Below are 21,318 nucleotides of genomic sequence, written 5' to 3' on the forward strand. Positions count from 1 at the left end.
TGCATGTCATGAAATGTATCTTGATCTAAGGATGTTTTAAATTTGTACTGGAAAAAACACACCCTGAGAACACAAAATGGAACACAAATTTCTGTTCCTACATTGACAGTCTAAGCAACTACCACTTTGGCATTTCAAAAGTTAATAAAGAGACAGATCCATACGAATCAAGCGGATTATTCCAAATTTTGTAAAAAGACTTGATCGCTTTATATGATAAATGAAAGTCTCACAGATTTAGAACAACATTAGGGTGAGGAAATGATGACAGGATTTTATTTTTCTGGTGAACTTACCCTTTAAGTGTACTGACCTACTTTTGATTTGTCATTCATTTTGATTCACATTTTGATTTACAAAATGTGACAAATTCCGTTACATTCTGCATTATACAGTAAATGTAATTTTTATTAATAGATTCTGCAATTCCATCCACATTTTCTGCATTACAGAAATTATAGGGCCTAATGTAATGCCACGATATTGAATTTAAAGACTTTCTGATCAATTTAAGACATTTTTAAGGCCCTAAATTATGGAAGGTCAAATTAAGACTTTTTAAGACCAGCAGAAACCCTGTTTAGATACTTGTATACTGTGTGCACTGAGTGTGCATGGGGCATTTCAGAGATGCTGGGAAACATGTCTTTGCTGCAATATGGAAGGTGTGTATGTTGTTTGTGATGTTAGTCGGGTCAGCAGTATCGTGAGAACATCTGAGCTTGACTGCATGCTCTTTCATAATGGAAAAAAGTAATTAAAAAAACGCATGCAAGTGCTATCAGAACCGACGAATTCAAAGTTAATGTGCTTCCTCTATACTTGATTAAGGAGATAATAAAGAAAGATTAAAAGCAGTGACATGAAACTGAGTGTGGAACATTTGACCATCATGCATCATTTCGTTTTTATCTATGGTCATATCACTTTTTTTTTAAATAATACATTTATCGTAACAGTATGTGTAGTAAAAGTGTAAGTCAAATTCACATCATAATAAGCTGTGTTTAAGCAACAGCCTGTTCTAGTCTCTAGGCAGTGGTTAAATTGTCTTTCCGCATTCACATGATATTGCTCATTGATTTCATTGTGCTGGGAAGGATAAAGTGCTTGTGGACGACAGAATGACTTGACAACGGACAAAAACACATTTATGCCCATATTTAGAATGGCAACATTCCACCAGGGGCCTGATAAAGCATCACCGCTCTACTCCCACTGAAAACCCAGGAAATACTCAATTCAGTAGTGAAGCCGCTTCAGAAAGCGCTGCCAGAAACATCAGTCGGGGATTCTGAAACCTGAGGTCACAACCTGCCCATTCACTCTGATCAAACGGCTGTGGTCGTCATTTGCTATCAGAATCATGTTGAAACGTATTTTATGCTTGCTTTGATCTTTTAAAGAAACGTTTGCAGAGCACTGCCAAACGGAACAAAGAAATCCCAGAAGTTCCTGAATGAGAGAACAAAAAAACAACAAAAAACTGTTCTGCTCTAAGCAAAATGACTTTGGATATTGTTTAACAACTGGCAACAGCATAATTTGACTGTGCATTCTCGGGCAACCACAAGGAACAAGGCGAGACTTCCTGGAAGGCCAGGCCACCTCCTCTCTCGCTCTCTCCACTCCTTTTCTCCACTGCTGAGCCAGCAAACAGGGATTCCCCTGCTTCAGGATGACCAAGTAGCATTGGACTGACGAATGCTGTTAATAATTCAATTCTGCTTTAGTCAAACAGCAAAACCTAAATGCTGAAACGAACAAACAAGAAGTACACTAATAAATGTGATCCTGGACCAGAAAACCAGTCATAAGGGTAAATTTGTTTTAAATTGAGATGTATACATCATCTGGAAGTTGATAAATAAGCTTTCCATTGATGTATGGTCTGTTAGGATAGGACAATATTTGATATACAACTACTTGAAAATCTGGAATCTGAGGGTGCAAAAAAAATCTAAATATTGAGAAAATCGCCTTTAAAGTTGTCCAAATGAAGTGCTTAGCAATGCATATTAACTACAGATAATACATTTTTATATATTTACATATATTAAGAAATTTACAAAACATCTTCATGGAACATGATCTTTACTTAATATCTTGATGATTTTTGGCATAATAAAATAATTGCTCATTAATTTTTAGTAAAGGTATTAGGTAGGATTAAGGGATTGAATATGGTCATGCTGAATAAGGCATTAATATGTGCTTATTAAGTAGTAATAAACAGCCAGTATTCTAGTAATCTGGATGCTAATAAGCAGCTAGTCAAAGGGTTAGTTCACACAAAAATGAAATTCGTGCCCTAATGTCGCTCCACACCCGCAAGACCTCCGTTCATCTTCAGAACACAGTTTAAAATATTTTGTATTGCGATCCGAATCATGAATCAATGTGCTGATTCATAACCGTTTGAATCTTTATTTGAGGTTTGAAAACAAACACGGAAGAGAAGACAATGCTGAATAAATTCGTAGTTTTTGTTATTTTTGGACCAAAATGTATTTTCGATGCTTCAAGAGATTCTAATTAACTAACTGATGTCACATATGGACTACTCTGATGATGTTTTTATTCCCTTTCTGGACGTGGACAGTATAGTGTGCATTCACTTGCATACGCTCTCGGACTAAATATAAAATATCTTAAACTGTGTTCTGAAGATGAACGGAGGTCTTACGGGTGTGGAACGACATTAGGGTGAGTCATTAATGACATCAATTTCATTTTTGGGTAAACTAACCCTTTAATCGTGAGAATTAGACCCTGAACTAAAGTGTTACCAAGTTTCCCCTGATAAAAATATGTAACTTACACACAGAATATGTAAAAAAAGTAATAAATTCTTCCCACTGCTGAGTGGCCTTACATGAACTCCGTGACCTCAGCTGAATGAAACCATCTTTTGTTTCCGAGCGAGAGGATGTATGTTTGCCAGACCAAAATCGAGCCCTTTCACATGACCACAGGGTGAAAAGGCCTGTAAATAAACAGTAACAGTTCAACCCTCAAGGTTTGAGGCTCACTTTCTAATTGTCCCAGTGAAATCCATCATTGCTCTGGGATTTCTAATATATGACAATCAACAACAAATTTCAGCATGCTCAAGTCTTTCCACACTAAACCTTGATCAGTGATGCCTTGCAGTAAAAAAAATTTCCATGAAGGAAAACATTTACTGTTATACCCTTATAACGCCATTTGCATTATGCAAAAAAGTGCGGTCTAACAGCCAGTGACCGATTAAATGAAGCTTTTGTTGTTAAATAGTCATAGTCAATCAATCACAAGCTACATAAATTTTTTGGGATTGAAAACCACACTTCCTTACAGGTGTGAGTCTCAGAATGTCCCGTTCACACTGCAACCTACAGTGGCATCTTGAATATGGATGGGAGTCAAGCCTGTATTCTCTTACCAGTAACCATAAGTCCCTTTCACACAGATCTTCTAGAAATAATACACTGATGATGTGTCCTGGGATGGTTTGATTTGGGTTCATTTACACTGCCAGTGATTTTCTGGAATCACCCTCAAGCCATCCTAGGTGTATCTGACATTCTTCTTTCAGACAAACACAATTAGAGTTATGTTAAAAAATGTCCTGGCTAATCCAATTAATATAATGGCAGTGAATGGCAGCCCAAAATTTGAAGCCCCAAAAAAGTGTTTCCATCCATTATAAAAGTAATCCACATGGCTCCGGGGGGTTAATAAAGGTGGCGAATCGATGGGTTTTTGTAAGAAAAATATCCATATTTAAACCTTTATAATAATATAGTAGTATTTTAATATAGTATAATATTATTGCGGCAGTTACGCTTTTTTCTTAGGTTGAATACGGAAGGTGGTCCACTGGAAGCTAGATATTTTACTTTATAACATGTTAAATATTTATATTTTTCTTGTATTTTTTTTTTATATATCTCTGACTGTATTCATCTGAAAAAAAGAAAGTCATATACACCTAGGATGGCTTGAGGGTGAGTAAATCATGGGGTAATTTTCATTTTTGAGTAAACTATCCCTTCAAGTTTGCTTATGATCTGCGATTTCTCTCTTTTGAGGAACCATGCTCATGCATTTTTTTTTTCTGATTTGATCATAAACTAGCTCATCGTGTACTGCTTCACTGAAATGCACAATCTCAGCTTCAGCGTCATTACTACGACACACCCCTTACGGCATTGGTCCTGCCTTTTTTCCCCACACAGGACTCATTCCGGGACTGATCCCGGCAATGTAACTAGGTCGCACAGCGTGAAAATATATTGGTGTGAGTTCGGTTACAGAATGTGGTGTCACTCCTGTAAATAATCGAAAAGTGAGTGAATGAAACCGTATTAAGGACTCAAATACAGGACTGACAACCGTATTCTGTTGATAAACATTAAATTGAGTTATTACTTGAAACTAAATGTTGTCATATTCATTCTGCTGTTACTTCATGACCAATGTGTCTTAACATGCTCACTTCTGTATTTACAGGAATATATTTGTTCGCAAAAGAGTCACTTATACTGAGGAAAATCCTTGCATTTGTTTTCATCCACAGGGCAGGCTAACCTGAACTCAATAACCTGCCGTCACCAAGATAAATCCTGCAATGCTTCGACACTTTCCAGCCTTGTGAACGGACAATTTCACTTCTGTTTGGTTTTTGGATGCGGTGCTCAGTAAAACCATGGCTTCTTTGAAGCATGCTGAATTGTCTATTTGGGTTGGGGCGAGCTGGGAAAAGATGGTAGAAAGTTTCCTAAAGCTTTTTTTCCATTCGACAGGCGCCGCCATGCATTGTCAGCATAAACATTTAACAACCAGAAGCTGGAAATGACAAGAAAACGACAAAAAAAAGAACCTCTCAGCCAGTGATTTACAGTAGAAGAGCTTTGAAAACCATTGCTGGGGGGGAAATAAAGACAAACCCGGTAGAGATGAGGTGGCGGCGCACGTCTGCGGGGACCACCAGAAATGCATCATTTACTGTAACCCTGAGTAAATGTTTCCTGTATATAATATAAGGAAAAAAGATGCACCTGCAAGACAAGCTGGTGCCACACTCTTGTGTAAGATGAGTAAAGCTGGTGTGTACAAGGGGGAAAATACACAAAAACATCTCCTGACACTCCAGTACTGTAATAAAGCCTCATTATTACAACAATGTGTCAGGTTACACCACAGCATGACACTTATTGAACCTTCCCAACAAGCATTGACGGGAAAACTGCAGACAAGCCTGAAGCGTCACTGCCAGATTATCATATCGAGCTTCCTGATGTGTTTTATGTCCTATTTATTTCATTTAGTTAGGAGGGAGATAAAGATCAAGGAAATAGATAAAAAAAAGATGGCAAAAGACAGGAGAAAATTAAATAAAGAAAGAAGACAAATGGACTGTAACAAAGAAAGCCTGCAAATGGAAAAAATAGCAGGCAAATAGAAATAAAAATAAATAAATATTAAATATCAGAAATAAAACTAACAAACAAATTAATGAACTAATAAAGAAAGAAGGCAAACCAATAAATGAAAGAGCAAACAAATGACCAACAAAGATTGGACAAATGAACGACAAACGAAAGAACGAACAAGAAAAGAAAGAACAAACAAACAATGACCTTAAAAAACAAAAAAACAGACAAACAAAAGAACAAATGATCCTATGCAAACCTAAAGAAAGGTGAGAATGGTCAAACGAAACAGACAAATGAAAGAATGGACAAGCGAAAGAACAACCAAACAAAAACCAGGAAAGGTGTTAAAAAAGAAGACTGTACAAAAGGGAGATGCGGTTCAAGTCGTCGGTTTGGGAAGGCTTGGTTAAGGCTCATTGTGCCTTAACAGCATTTTACACCACACTGTTCCCGTAAAACACGAGTGTTGTTCTGCCACAGGCCCAAAATAGAGCCCCAAACCCCATTGATAACAGACAAGTCATGATGACCGGAATAAATGAAGGGAAGTGCTCTCCAGTACAAATTCATGCAACATAGGACATTCATATCTAAGATTCAATCGACAACTAAGATATATGTGCACTGCAAAAAAAGTGCACAAATCATGTCCAATTTCAAAATCTTTTGCAGTGGTTTGTCCATTTCCTGAGATTGATGCAATCATTAATGCTTTTCAACAGCAATGAGATTGCAAAACTATTGTAAAGACTAGTTTAAACACGATTTATATACACGAGAATACAAAATTGAGCCAAATCCAAGAAATTACATGCGTTCACCTCTTACTGGAAACCAGCAGTTTGTCATGCCTATCATAGTTACCATCTTGTAATCAGAATGATGCCCTATATGCAAAATGTAATACAAAAGATCAATCTAGAAACTCTCACATATAAACAAACAAACAAAAAAATATTTTTGGAGGAAATAAAATTATATCAAAAAACATAAATTTTACAATTTATATAAAAATATATAGTATTATAATGATAAAAAGTACATAATTATTTCAATTTAAAATATATTGTATATGGATTATTATTATGTATGTATGTGTATATATATATATATATATATATATATATATATACACTCATTGATAAAAAAAATTATACAATTAAAAAATATATATGTTTATATATATAAAAGTACATAATAAAATGCATGCTATTGAAAAAAAAATATATATATATATATATATATATTTTGTACCTGAATGTTTAGAAAACACGTACAATTTGGATGGTTTGTCATGCAGATAACTAATAGTAAACTGACAAGATGACTGCAAACAAATGCAGGCAATAAACACCCATCATTAAAAATGACAAATGATGATCATAAATCTTCAGATGTTTTAACAAAAAGTGATAATAATTTTCTCATCTGTTCAAGGAAATAATTTAAATAAATTAGGTAGAGCACTAGCAGAGAAGCCAACTTTCCTCACAACATAAACATCATATATTTCTGATAAAAGTGATCAAAATGCTAACAAGGATCATGTTTGCGTGCTCTACCTTGGGCGGAGGACGTCCCAGCTGTGCATAAAACTTAGTCCAAAACTGCATGAGTGACATGGGTCCAGTCACTATCATTCACCTCCTGGAAACAACAGATCCTTTCCATGTGCCGGAGAAAAAGCCGGCACGTTCACAGCTGCAACATTCCCAAAGTCAGATGGGTGGAAAGAATAACAACTCTCCAGCCGGCACAACAGGTATGTTTTTAGGCTCTTGAGAGACCCCTGTGCCCTTCCTAGTAAAAGAGGAGTGACAGGTATGTGCATGGAGGTTTACTCATATTGATTGTGGTTTAGTTCCTCAATGCTAAAGGTGGTTGAGAGGGGAGGGGAGCTGAGCGAGGGGGAGGGGAGGGGAGGAGCTTTCAGGAAATGATGCTTTTGTTGGTAAGTGACTAGAGTTACTGGCAGTCAGGCCCTCTTTACAGTACATGGTGTAACTCAACCGCATTCGTAGTGTAAACAGTGCAGCGCTACGGTTCTCCAGAGCGCTGTGGCGGCTGCACTGGATCTGTTTAACGCTGGCAGATCATTATTTAATGATTATTATGTTTAGTGGCTCCCAGCTGAGCGCATTTATTTCAGTCCGGGCTGTGCCCTTTTGTGTTCATCACTTATGAATGGAAAACAATCAAGCTGATTAGTTTTACACCAAAGCGGACCAGTTAACAAACTCATATTTTTAGGACTCGAGTGCAGGTTTTAAATGGACCATAGATGTGAAATATCCAATTGGCTGGTTTCCCGAAACGCATCAGACTGGAATAAACACCTGCCTGAGCTTCTTACAGAAAAAAAACATTAGGCCATCTGAGTGGGCCTAATCAGTTTGGAGTCCCGCGATGCCTTGTAATAGAAATCGATGTCTTGTGGAGGCACATCATGGCCGTAAGTAGCCAGTGACTGGTAGCCCGACGACAGAACGGCGCCTTGCTGTGGTGTCATTATTGTGAAAAGACACGGACGGGCTGGAAAGCAGTATTACGGAGATATCAGTAAACATGACTCACTGGTTATTAAGTTCCAGTACAGTTAATATCCTTCCATTGGGGGGGATTATGAGAAAGATGTGCCATTATTGACACTTTGAACTTGCGTAGTCAACCTTTGCAAAAATTGTGTATATTATAATGTTGGGTGCATTAGGTATCATGAACTACAAATACATTGTAGTTAGAATGATGTTCCGAAAGCAAAATTGAGAAAAAGCGAAACTCTATAAACGCATTACAGCAGCACTTGGCTACTTTTGCTCTCGGGGTCCCCCTACAGTTTGGAAAAAATAATGTCCTCAACTACTGTCATAAGATCTGTCATCCTACAACAGGGGATGCCATCGCGCGTGCATTTGTTGACATGACAACCCTGATAGCCCTGAACTAGTGATGCATGGGTCGTCTCATAACCCGCGGACCCCGTATGTCTATTTAATGGTCGCGGGTGCGGGGCGGGTTGTAAAAATATATACAGTGGTGCGGTGCGGGCCAAATAACTTCATAAAAGTGGCGCCGCGGGTCGGTGCAGCACTAACAGTTCCCCTGAACACTGCAAGAGTTCATATGCAGGTGTTTTTCTGGCGTCGCGTGTGAAATGTCTTCATCCCAGGTAACGTTACAGTCAGTGGCATATGTTTCAGCATGTCATATGAATATAATTTCATGGGTTTTATTTTTTTCAAACGCCAAATAATCACGATGCTCACGTCTACAAGCCAGCATCATTATAGTAGTCTATTGGTTACCGTTTTACAGAATCTATATGATACTTCAATTCAATGTTTGAGTGGTAGGTAATCACAGTCAAGCAGGACAGCATCAGTCGGGCACGCCTCCTTCAGCTCACGCAAACGAGCAAACGCTCGTCACATGTTGATCCTCGTCTTGCCTTTAATCCCATCACTTTTTCGTTTCCTCTTATTGCTTTCCTCCAACAAAACCTTTTCTTTCTTATTTGTCTGTGCTGCTTCGGACATGACTATATTATCCAACGAACAACGTTGGGCTCGCACGTCCGAATTTAAGGAAGTGTGGGTGTTGGTGGAAGTGACGTATATGCCGTAAAGCAGTCGAATTTTGTAGTTCTTTTTGTTCTCGGGTTACTACCCGAAACCCGAAGTTTAAAAGTACGATTAAAAACGATACAGACCCCATCAGGCTATGGCAGACGTGTCATTCAACCTATTGTAAGTCGATTTATCATCACAAGAGTCTTAAAAAATATATTATGAAAGTTGAAAAGTTACCTAGTGCTGCTTTAAGAAACTGTTGTGTTAAAAAAACACAATTAATAAAAAACACAATTAAAATAATCCTCTGGTGCTGTTCATGTGGTTCATGAAAATTCATGTGAAAATGCGGTTTCATTTTTTGTAGTAATGCAACATATTTTAGTTGGATAATGTTTTTTATGGTACTTAATTATATTTATTAAAATTGTTATTATCAATTTATTACATGTTAATCACTTTTTGAGCATACACCTGAAAATGACATTTCCAACTTAAACTGTTATAAATATGAAAAATTCATAAAAAAGGTTTTTTTTAATGAAATATAAATGTTCCATTTTTACTCCAAAACTGTGGGAAAATTTAATTGAAATTAAGTTGATTCAATTAATTTTCCTTTTATTTCCAAAAAATCATAGGGGGTTGGGGGTGTCTATTTTGCACTCTTGATATTTTAAGCACTTTTTTTCTGGTTCATGTGGCTGATTTGGGGTTTGTATCACCAAAAGATTCCCTGAGTTTTTGTCGCTCATTTTTGACCGTGAAGGAGTGTGACAATTTTTTTATGACCCTTTGACATATCCGAATAATCTCCTTGATTTTTTGGCGTGTTCACATGGCTAATGCAACAAAAGTCACCAAAGCCCCTTTCACACTGCACGTCGGACCCGCAATATTCCCGGAACATTGCCGGGTCGCCTTCTGTGTGAAAGCAACCGCGTCCCGGGATTGATTACCGAATTCGACCCGGGTTGGGGACCTAGTAATATTGCAATATTCGACCCGGGACGAGCGCTGTGTGAACAAAAGCCGAAACTAATGCCGCAACGTGTGCGTAGTTATCGTGCGACTCATAGAGCTTGTTTTTTCAATAATACAACCCTGCAGTGCCAGAAGAGCTAGTCGGTGTTTTAAACGCAGAGAGTGTTCGTCTACAAAAGAAACTACAATTAAACAAGCAGAAATGCGTGCAAACTGGACACAAGTCGAGACCACGGAGCTCCTTACTATCCACGCTGAAGCGGAGATTGCTCGCCATTATACGTCACATCAGGATGTCACGTGTCAACTCGACCCGGGACCGTTACGGGTTGTGTGTGAAAGCGCACATATTACGGTATTTTGCTGGCTGTGAGAATGGAGCAAATCTAGCGGCCCGGGAACAAATGCCGGGTCGCATTATCCGTGTATTTGCCGGAATCGCAGTGTGAAAGGGGCTCAAGTGTCATCTCATTCCGATAAGGCAAAAAAATGTAGCATTTCAAAATGTAAAAGTTTTCATTTTTGACCGAAGAGGACCAGAGGGTTAATGAAAGAGATGCAACTAGGAAGTTTAAACAGATCAATCTTCTTTTCTTTGGAAGGTGTATAGAAAAGAAGGCTTGCGGGTAAGTCTAAATGGTGCAGGCTAAATGAATGACTGTATGTTTCCTCTAAAATCCACTTACACCAATTCGGTTTTGGCAACCTCCCTAAAGCCTCCTGAACATTTAAATGAATCTCTGCTGGGTGTTCAAATGCTTTAAGTAGTTCATGAGAAAAAAAAGTATTTCCAAAGTCCCTCCCAGAGACGAAGATAATGATGATGCATGCACTACAAAACGTGCCTGTGACAGGAGTACGCAAATGCATGTAGGTCTGTGAGCTTTGTGGTCGGCCTGCGGTTTCACATTCTCGTGTTGTAGAGTTCAGGTAAGATCTCTTTTCCTTCAGTTTGCGAAACACTGTGACTTCTTAAGTGCTCATCAAAGCTAATAAATAAGAGGAATTCTTCCACAAGAGAAACAGAGGAGCAAATGAACACTTCAGCTCATTAAAATGCCTCCTTTCTCCTTAAAAAGAAACAACAACCAACAGATATATTAATCACCATGCATTCGTAATGTACCTGCATTTATTACTAAATTGACTATTTATAAATGCAGGTGCATGCATGAGTATGGCAGAATCAGTGCATTTTGTAGTTTAGCCACAGTCTCTTCATGCACCGCAGGCTGGCTTCAGTAGAGCTCTGTGCTTTTGCACAGCTGCACACTTTTCAACAAGCTCAGGCCAGGTGCACGACTACAATACACGTGACAGGTGACGATCAATAGAAAGAAGCAAAAAAGAGTTGATGTGAGATTGCTGTGTGATCATTCTGCCTAATGCCAATGTGGTTTAAATATTCTTTGATAATGAGAAAATTTAACTTCAAATACAGTGAAACAGCCATTGTCCATGCTAACATGTAGCCTTTTTAGATATCCACCCCAAAGCTGAAAACACAGTACAAAACATGATGCAGGATACATCCAAGGGATAAAATATAAAGATAAATTAGATAGACAAATTAACAATAACAACAAATCATACTATAATATAATATAATATAATATAATATAATATAATATAATATAATATAATATAATATAATATAATATAATATAATATAATATAATAATATTATATATAAATAATAATAATAATAATAATAATATAATAAATAATTTTAATTCTATGTATAATTTATAGAGATGCACCGACTGATCGGCCAGATTGGATGTTTGTCAGCAAGACGTTTTTGTAAGGAAGTGAAAATCATTTAAAATATAATAACATTTAGTATGATCACATATTATTTTATTATGAGTTTATTCTTATTCTTATATTTTAGGAATTACTGGTCAGAATAAGCATATTGTTTTATTTTATGTTACATTTATCTATTACGCTAAATGACCCTGGTTTGTTACCCTGAATGACATTTTGCCAAATAATATTGCTATTGTTCCCATAATTGCAATGTTTTTAGTTTAAGTCTATATCATTTATTTAGTTTTAATAATATTCCTGAGTAAATGTTAGCAGAAGTAGATAATAAGCATTTTGTTTTACTGTTCTGATGTTCTCTGCCATGCTTGCTTAGCTTGTCACTTTGTTTCCGACTTGCTCTGCCCCAAAAATTACTCCTTGCAGCTATATTTATGAATACTTTTACTTTTGCCAACATAAATGACATTATCAGGATGGTATTTTGCATGTAGAATCCCCTCAGTGGTCTCCTTTGAACATACCATAGTCAGGGGGAACTCTCTGTTCAGAAATACAAGTATATGCTATTATTCTGACAGTCACAATCCTGAATACCTTTCTCTTTTTTCTCTATATATTATCTTGTATGTATGTATGTATATATATATATATATATACTCACCTAAAGGATTATTAGGAACACCATTCTAATACTGTGTTTGACCCCCTTTCGCCTTCAGAACTAATTCTACGTGGCATTGATTCAACAAGGTGCTGAAAGCATTCTTTAGAAATGTTGGCCCATATTGATAGGATAGCATCTTGCAGTTGATGGAGATTTGTGGGATTCACATCCAGGGCATGAAGCTCCCGTTCCACCACATCCCAAATATGCTCTATTGGGTGAGATCTGGTGACTGTGGGGGCCATTTTAGTACAGTGAACTCATTGTCATGTTCAAGAAACCAATTTGAAATGATTTGAGCATTGTGACATGGTGCATTATCCTGCTGGAAGTAGACATCAGAGGATGGGTACATGGTGGTCATAAAGGGATGGACATGGTCAGAAACAATTCTGAGGTAGGCCGTGGCATTTAAACGATGCCCAATTGGCACTAAGGGGCCTAAAGTGTGCCAAGAAAACATCCCCCACACCATTACACCACCACCACCAGCCTGCACAGTGGTAACAAGGCATGATGGATCCATGTTCTCATTCTGCTTACGCCAAATTCTGACTCTACCATCTGAATGCCTCAACAGAAATCGAGACTCATCAGACCTGCATAACTGCATACCTCGGTTGTAACGAGTGGTTATTTCAGTCAAAGTTGCTCTTCTATCAGCTTGAATCAGTCGGCCAATTCTCCTCTGACCTCTAGCATCAACAAGGCATTTTCACCCACAGGACTGCTGCATACTGGATGTTTTTTCCTTTTTACACCATTCTTTGTAAACCCTAAAAAATGTTGTGCGTGAAAATCCCAATAATTTAGCAAGTTTTGAAATACTCAGACCGGCCCGTCTGGCACCAACAACCATGTCACGCTCAAAATTGCTTAAATCAGTGGTTTTCAAACCTGTCCTAGAGGACCCCCAGCCCTGCACATTTTGTATTTCTCCTTCATCTAACACACCTGATTCAACTCATGAGCTCAATAGTAGAGACTGCAAGACCTGAAGTGGTTGTGCCAAATATGGGAGACATATAAAATGTGCAGGGCTGGGGGTCCTTCAGGACAGGTTTGAAAACCAGTGGCTTAAATCACCTTTCTTTCCCATTCTGACATTCAGTTTGGAGTTCAGGAGATTGTCTTGACCAGGAACACACCCCTAAATGCATTGAAGCAAATGTCATGTAATTGGTTGATAAGATAATTGCATTAATGAGAAATTGAACAGGTGTTCCTAATAATCCTTTAGGTGAGTGTTTACACATACATACATACATACATACACACGCATAAATTTACACATACAAAAATACATTTCTTTTTGCCAATAATATTTATTAATATTTGTATTATATTATACTGTATGAAATATTCATATATGTAAACTAGCCAACCTCATTATTCAGTTGGTGTAAAACTAGTGACCCATCACTAACTAAACCTGTGCATTTTAAATACAGCAACAAGCTGTAGGAGGCTAGAAGATTTGTGGTCTGTCTTTATTTTGATTGTACGGTCGTACATCCTGTAAACAACAACTTTTGTCTAAACAAAAAGAGGAAATCCTGAGAGAGCTTTAAATGATGAGGAACTACATCCTGAACAAGCTCACAGCTTTGAAAGGTTATTTACAGTCCGAGTCTGTAGATATGAACAAACGATATAGGGATATTAGGCTGAACCCATCAGGAGGGCTGGCTGTGCTCACTGCTTTATTATCATGACCTCAAGAGTTTTGTTTTCCAAGTGTCAGTGTGATAGAGAGTCTTCCCTAGCCGCAGCTGGGCACCATGACTGTGATCTCTTGTAGAATAGCATGGCACTAACCACAACAGAGGAGATCTTGATCACCATCCACCTTTCTTAAGTCACCCAGACATGTTCAAATAATTTTTAAGATGGCAGATTTCATTTGACTGATAAAAATGTGTTTTTTATTAGACTTTAGCATCGCTGATTAAACTCACTAAATCATTACATTTGAGTATTTGGATTTGTTTCCAAGATTTAGTTTTTTTTAAACTGTTCCAATGAATAATTAAGACAACAAGAAGCTTGGAGGAGGGACAATAAGAGCTTTGCTTTAAAATTAAAATAAAAAGTTGTAAATGTTTACTTACAGCAATATTTTTATATAAGAATAATAATAATATAATGAATACAATTTTATATTTGATTCATACTATATATAATAATTTATTTATTTTTACACATAATTTGTCAGATTTGATCTAATATTCAAGGTGCTTTAACAAGATAAAAGTATTATACAATTACAATAACAATTTAATTTAAATAATACTTAAATAATTTGTCAGCATATATATATATATATATATATATATATATATATATATATACATATACATATATATATATATATATATATATATATATATATATATATATAATAAATAATATTTTTATACTGTATAATATAAAATTATATATATAATTGTAATTGCATATTTATATACTGTATAATATAAAATATATATAATTGTATATTATACAGTATATAAATATGAATTATTAATAATAAATCATATTTTAGCTTTGTTCCGATATTAAAAATATTTATTGTTTAACAATTATTGCTTAACTATTTGATCTATGAAAAATATATGATACATGATCTCTCTCTCTCTCTCTCTCTCTCTCTCTCTCTCTCTCTCTCTCTCTCTCTCTCTCTCTATATATATATATATATATATATATATATAATAAAAAATAAAAATGTAACATATATTTAATTTTCATTCATCAAATATTTAAACAATAATTGTTTAAAGTTTTATCTAATATCCAATAAATATAATTCAATAAATACTTTTTAGCTTTATCATCCAGTCTGAATTCTTCACTTGAGTGTTTTTCTCTTTGTCGAGTTTCTAAACTCCTCACACTCTTAAACGGATGACGAAAATGCCTTATTATAGCTTTATTTGAGTCTTTTTTTCCTCTGTTGAACCCATTGAGCCTGAAATAGGTTCTATATCTATTTAGCCGCTGAGGTAATGTTCCTGTTACAAACACTCAAGTAAACTTAGCTACGGCGAGGCGGGAACCTGAAACCACTGCTTGAGCAATTCTGATACAATGACAGAGTGCGTGGCAATTAAAGCGCTACAGCGTTCCAGAGCCAGAAAAATTGTCACCGGTGAACGAGGGGTGGATCAAGATTTAATCCCAATGTTCCACAATGTGATGGGAATAAGGTGTGACAACAGTGAAATGATTCAAATTAGTCAGACTTATGGTCTGTCCTGTTTGGGAGGCAGCTTTTCTTTTAAAAAATGATATGTTTCATTGAAATGAAAGTGGAAGAAGAGAGTGGAACAATGGCAGATGGGGAAAACCTGTTCAAAACCTGTTTCATACTTAGAATAATATTTACATGAAGAGCTCTTTTTTGCTGAATTTTTTCTTTGGGGTTAAGGTTTCTCGTTCTGCACTTCTGCACTTTCAAAACATGATTCTTTCATAGCGATCCAGTACCAAAAGCAGTACCAAAATGTTTATCATAAAAAACGGCATTTTAATGTTTTTATGCACTCAAAACACAGGGATACCATGCAAACTATATAAGTGACAGACACATTTGTCACAAAGTACTATCTAGGCGCACTTATACACTTTCTTTTGTAAACTCGCATAATATGGTTTGTTGCATTTTGTAATTTGACAATTGACAAAAATAAATTTTGTTTGAGTATGGCAATAATCAAAATCATGATTGCTTTACAGAGCTAAAAACGTTATTTAGTAGCAAAATAGGTCTAAACCACTCAAACACCATTTATAGACCATTTACAAAAAAAAGAAAAGATAATACAGATATTTAATTCTCAAACAGCCATGTAACTATATCCAGTCATCAATAATGAGTCTTTGTGAGATGACAAACACAGTCTTCTTCCCGTGAACACAACACGAGGAGGATCAAAGCCTTTGAGATACGGCAACGTCCCGGACGGAGGGGCCTTACCTGAGAGTCTCCATTCCGAGGGAGATCCAGGCTGGATAAGTCGAAGTCGAAATCGCTGTAGCCGCTGGGAAACAAATCCGTGTGCATGTCTGACGGGCCGTTGAAAGGGTGCTGCCTGAGAGAGACGAAATAAATGTAAGAGCAGCATTAGGAGTTAGTTTCGTGATGGATCACGAGCGGCGCAAACAAAAAAGGAAGAAGGAAATTCACAGTTTTTTGTGTCATGAAAACAATCCTAGTCACATCCTAGTGACAGCAATGTGACAGAAAAAGTCACGATGGAACTTTTATACATAATGAATTATGTGCACATTATAAACAAGTTGATGTAAACAACACATATTTAAAGAGACTGTACCAAAATTGTGATGCCTAAAACATGCATGTAATGTAAAAATGCCTATAATTATAGTTCACAAATGTGTATATCTGTATAGACTGTAGATATGAGCGTGTTTAAGACAGTTAAAGTCTGTTCTCTGACGGCCTCCCATCATTTGACATTCATTCATTAACTACCTTACCAGTCATGCGCATCATGTGACATTCACTTTCAGTTCTCTGTCTCTCACTTTGTTGGAAATAACCATATTACATTTCAGGAAGTACTATTTTACTTAAGATTAAGTTAAGATGATACATTAGAACTGTTTTAAAATCAGGCTGCCATTTAGCATATGTGACTTTTGATGATCGGAGAATAGAACCCGTCGCTCTGAAATGAGTTGATGTAGGATGAATTATGACAAAAGACGCGCACACACATACATACATACATACATTAATACATACGCAATAAGGTTTAAAAGTCTGAGACAACTTCCATCATCTGTGATTCAACATTTCCAAATATAGAATGTTAAATGGGATTTGAACCATGCAAAACACATCATTATTTAATAGGGAAAATGTATATTATTTTTAATCTGTCATTAAAATAGTTGTGCTGATTATGTAATTTTTTAAATTATATTAAATTATAAAATTATAATAGACGTCCCTATTGTATGAATAATATACAAAACCGTTCCAAAAAAAAAGTAAATGCTGTACAATGCTTGTTTCCACAAAAATATTAAGCAGCACAACCAATAATACTATTTATATTAATAAAGCAGCATATTTGTGAAGGATTATGTGACACCGAAGACTGGAGAAATGATGCTGAAAATTCAGCTTTTCATTACAGGAATGAATTACATTTTAAAAATATATTACAGAATATATATTATATGCAAATTTATGTATAATAAAATATACAACAGAAAACAGTTCTTGGTAACACTTTAGAATAATGGTCATCAGCTAACATTAGTTAATGTATTAACTAGCATGAACTAACCATGAGGAGTTAATTTGTTACTGTATTTGTTCATCTTTGTTAACGTTAATTAATACAAATCCGGTTAGTTCATGTTAGTTCACAGTGCATTAACTAACATTAACAAGATTTTAATAATATATTAGTACATGTTGAACTTAACATTAAAAACGATAAGTAAATGCTTTATAACGGCAGTTTGTTATTAGTTTATGTTAACTAATGACCATTATTCTAAAGTGTTAAGTCTTTTTATCTGTAATACTTTTTTTTCTTCAGCATTTTTGATCAAATAAACGAATGGTAGTCTATATATCATACTGAACACTGAAACACAATCTGACAAAAATTATTCAACCAAAATGGACAACAACTGTGGATACTAGCATTGTTATGTATTTTTGAATGGACACACATCAAAGGAATGTGTGTGGCACATCTGAAATCAGTTAAATGAAATATTAAGCAGGAACTAATGTATGCAGAATTTTAGTGCACTACACTGTAAAAAAATATTTACTAAGTTACCTGGTTGCCTTAAAATTTTGAGTTCATTGAAATTAAAAATTTGAGTAAATACAATGAACATTTTTGAGAATCAACAACCTTTATTCAAATTTTATTGAAAGATTCTGTAAGCATATTGGGTATTGTGTGTGTTTTAAAAGTGTGTCACATTTTTATGTGGTTCACAAACAATAATATTTTTAGTTTCTATTTTCTATTTCAATTTCAAATATTTTCAATTTCCTTCATTGTATCAACTCAAATTTTTTATTTCAATAAACTCAAAATTAAGGCAACCAGGTTACTTATTTTTTAAGTTAAACCAACAATATTTTTTACAGTGAACATGACTATAAAACTTTTAAAAAATGTATTAATAAAATAAATATTATAATTCACTTTCATTACAAAACCAGCAAATTTGCAGTTCAGCGCATTTGTGTTCCTCATTTAAAGTCCATATTTAAATCTCCTCAGAACGAGGTTATATGGAAATCCCCTTCCTCTGATATTGCACCGCAGGCTTGGCACATTGATTCAAGCACATTCCATCAGCACAATACAACTCACTCTGCACTAACCTCTGGAACACTGCACCCATCCCATAATGTCTGTGTCTCTGTCTCGTGTAATCATATCTCTCTGAGAAAAAACACTGTTGCAGCAAACGGTGGAGGAAATTGGACTATAAAATAATTTTCAGGCTAGTAAATAAATGCTAATAAAGTATATAGTCTCTTGAAACAACCTCTGTTTTTTGTCTGATCACTTTAATGCTTTCAGACAGAGTGTGGCGGTCAGGTAAACAACATTCACTATCCAAGTCTAGACACATTAATAGGCTGCCCATTCAACAACCAGGTACACATTATGATATGTTGAACAGACTGTACAACTTGTTTACAACTGTATAACTGTACAAACAATGCTTGACATGGCAGCAGACAGGTAACAGTGAGATTTCTACTTGTCTGGGTGACTATAACTGATACAATTTTATTTTGTATTATTATTTGTTAGTTTTATTATTAATTATACTTATATCATTACAAATAATTAATAATAACATCAATATTAATTGTAGTATTAGTTATCATCATCATTATTATAATCATCAGTATCATTCCTAAATATTTATTCCTAAATAGTTTTTATACTAATATAGTGATAGCGTGATCATTATTTTTTACCTGCCATTATTATCAATTATAATTATTATAGATGATAATAATCATAATACAACCAATGGAAAATAATAATATTATTATTCATTCATAATCATACTTATTTCATTTATTAATAATAACATTAGTAACATGAAAACAGTATTTTAGTTCTATATATATATATATATATATATATATATATATATATATATATATATTAAATATTATAATGCATCAAATTATTATTATCATTATAATTATTAACTAAACTTAACAATAACTGCAACAACAGTGATAATATATTTGTTTTAATTTAAAAATATAATAACAATGGTGTCTCAACTAAAAACACCAAAAGGTTTGAATCATCTGTTTAGCTATGACTCATTAAAGTGGGAAAACTGGTACCCGGTGTTTTGCTCTGGAATATAATATGAAGCATAACCATAAAGTTTGGTATTTTCCTATTATGTCTGATGTTTAAAAAAAAAAAGATGCCAAAGCACCATTAAAGGTTCTCACATTGCTAGCGATGAAATTCTGTGAATGCATCAAGTTGTTTTTCCACCAAGGAGTGGGTGGACAGGATGTAGCACTGACGCTAGCATCAACCACAAACTGTTATTCTTTCTAAAACCGAGACCCTTATTTCAATGTTTTCAAGCGCATTGACCTATGCACACATATATCTTGTCCGCCTCTTTTCCCTTTGCCATATTTCTTCAGCAAATCGCTACTGTGTGCTATAAATACACAGAGAGGACTTCCCAAAGTCTCTGTAAACAAAACACCCCATTCGTTCACGTGACCTCTAATGGCACTGATCACATGAAAACATGATCAGAATGGTGACGCGTCATTAGACAAGGAAGTGGTGAACTGCACACATTCTTTGAGCTCTTTGTCAGAGATTTCAAAAGTGAAAGTAGCAACTAAAGAAGATACATTTAAGAATGTTTAAAGGGGTGATGAATTGAGAAATCAACTTTCCCTTGAGCTTTTGATATGTAAAAAGGTCATGGTATTATAAGAATATCCTAATAATAAGTGTCCAAGGATCGATCTCAGAATGTGCTACACCTTGACGTCAGTGTGTGGTGAAACGCCGCCTAAACATAAGAAGAACAACGAATGATTGTGTAGCCCCGCCCACCGACTCGTACCTGACATGACACAGTCCTACCTGGAGCTAAACCAGATTGAACTTCTAAGCAATAAACACGCCATAAACTTCATTCGGATTCTAATATTATAAAAGCATGGATGAACTTATTTTTAATGATTTCATGTTTTATTCTGATTCTATTTACCACTTTGTCATCTCTGTCTTGATATTTCATTTTTTTTTACCTTCTATTTTACTTTTTTCTCTTTGACTTCTATCTGGCTATTTCGCAAAGCACTTTGGTCAGTCTAGTGGCTGTTGTAAATGTGCTATATAAATAAATTGACTTGACCTTGACCTTAATAAAGATCCAGCTCACGTGGGGGAAGACATTGGGTGTTTGTTCCTTCATTTCTGATAACGGATTTGTTTGTAAACAAGAGACTGAATTTGCATAAAATGCTTTTTTTATATATGTGATAGTATTGCATTGTTACAGATCGTTTGATTATGTGTCTAACTAAACATAACTTATCACGCTGTCACAGGCTGAAGAATCCTTTATTTGTTGGTTCATTGCTATTTGGGATCAGACTCTGACATGTATGGGCCAGGGCTTGCAAAGTCCAAGGTCTATGGGTTTTCCAGACGGACTACCAAAACGTAAGCCCAGCCTGCCAACGGGCAATCCTAAATAGTGAAATAATATCTATATTTTTTGCTGTACATTGTTCAAGCTCTTGACTTGATATTTGAAGGAAAAATGCAATCGCTGAAGTTTTGATCATGCAATGTACTTGGTGTGTGTGTGTGTAGTAGGGCTGAACGAT

At 35.4% G+C, this 21,318-nt stretch overlaps 1 protein-coding gene across 1 annotated transcript in view; it reads right to left on the reverse strand.

Moving 5' to 3' along the window:
• Positions 1 to 21,318, reverse strand: part of sbno2b (strawberry notch homolog 2b) — a 58,947-nt gene that overhangs the window by 15,666 nt on the left and 21,963 nt on the right. The window contains exon 4 of the mRNA XM_067415878.1: positions 16,390 to 16,504. Within this exon, the coding sequence (XP_067271979.1) occupies positions 16,390 to 16,504 (115 nt within the window). The remainder of the gene's footprint in view (positions 1 to 16,389; positions 16,505 to 21,318) is intronic.

Source organism: Pseudorasbora parva, chromosome 14 (genome assembly GCF_024679245.1).
Source record: "Pseudorasbora parva isolate DD20220531a chromosome 14, ASM2467924v1, whole genome shotgun sequence".
In the NCBI taxonomy this organism is placed as follows: domain Eukaryota; kingdom Metazoa; phylum Chordata; class Actinopteri; order Cypriniformes; family Gobionidae; genus Pseudorasbora; species Pseudorasbora parva.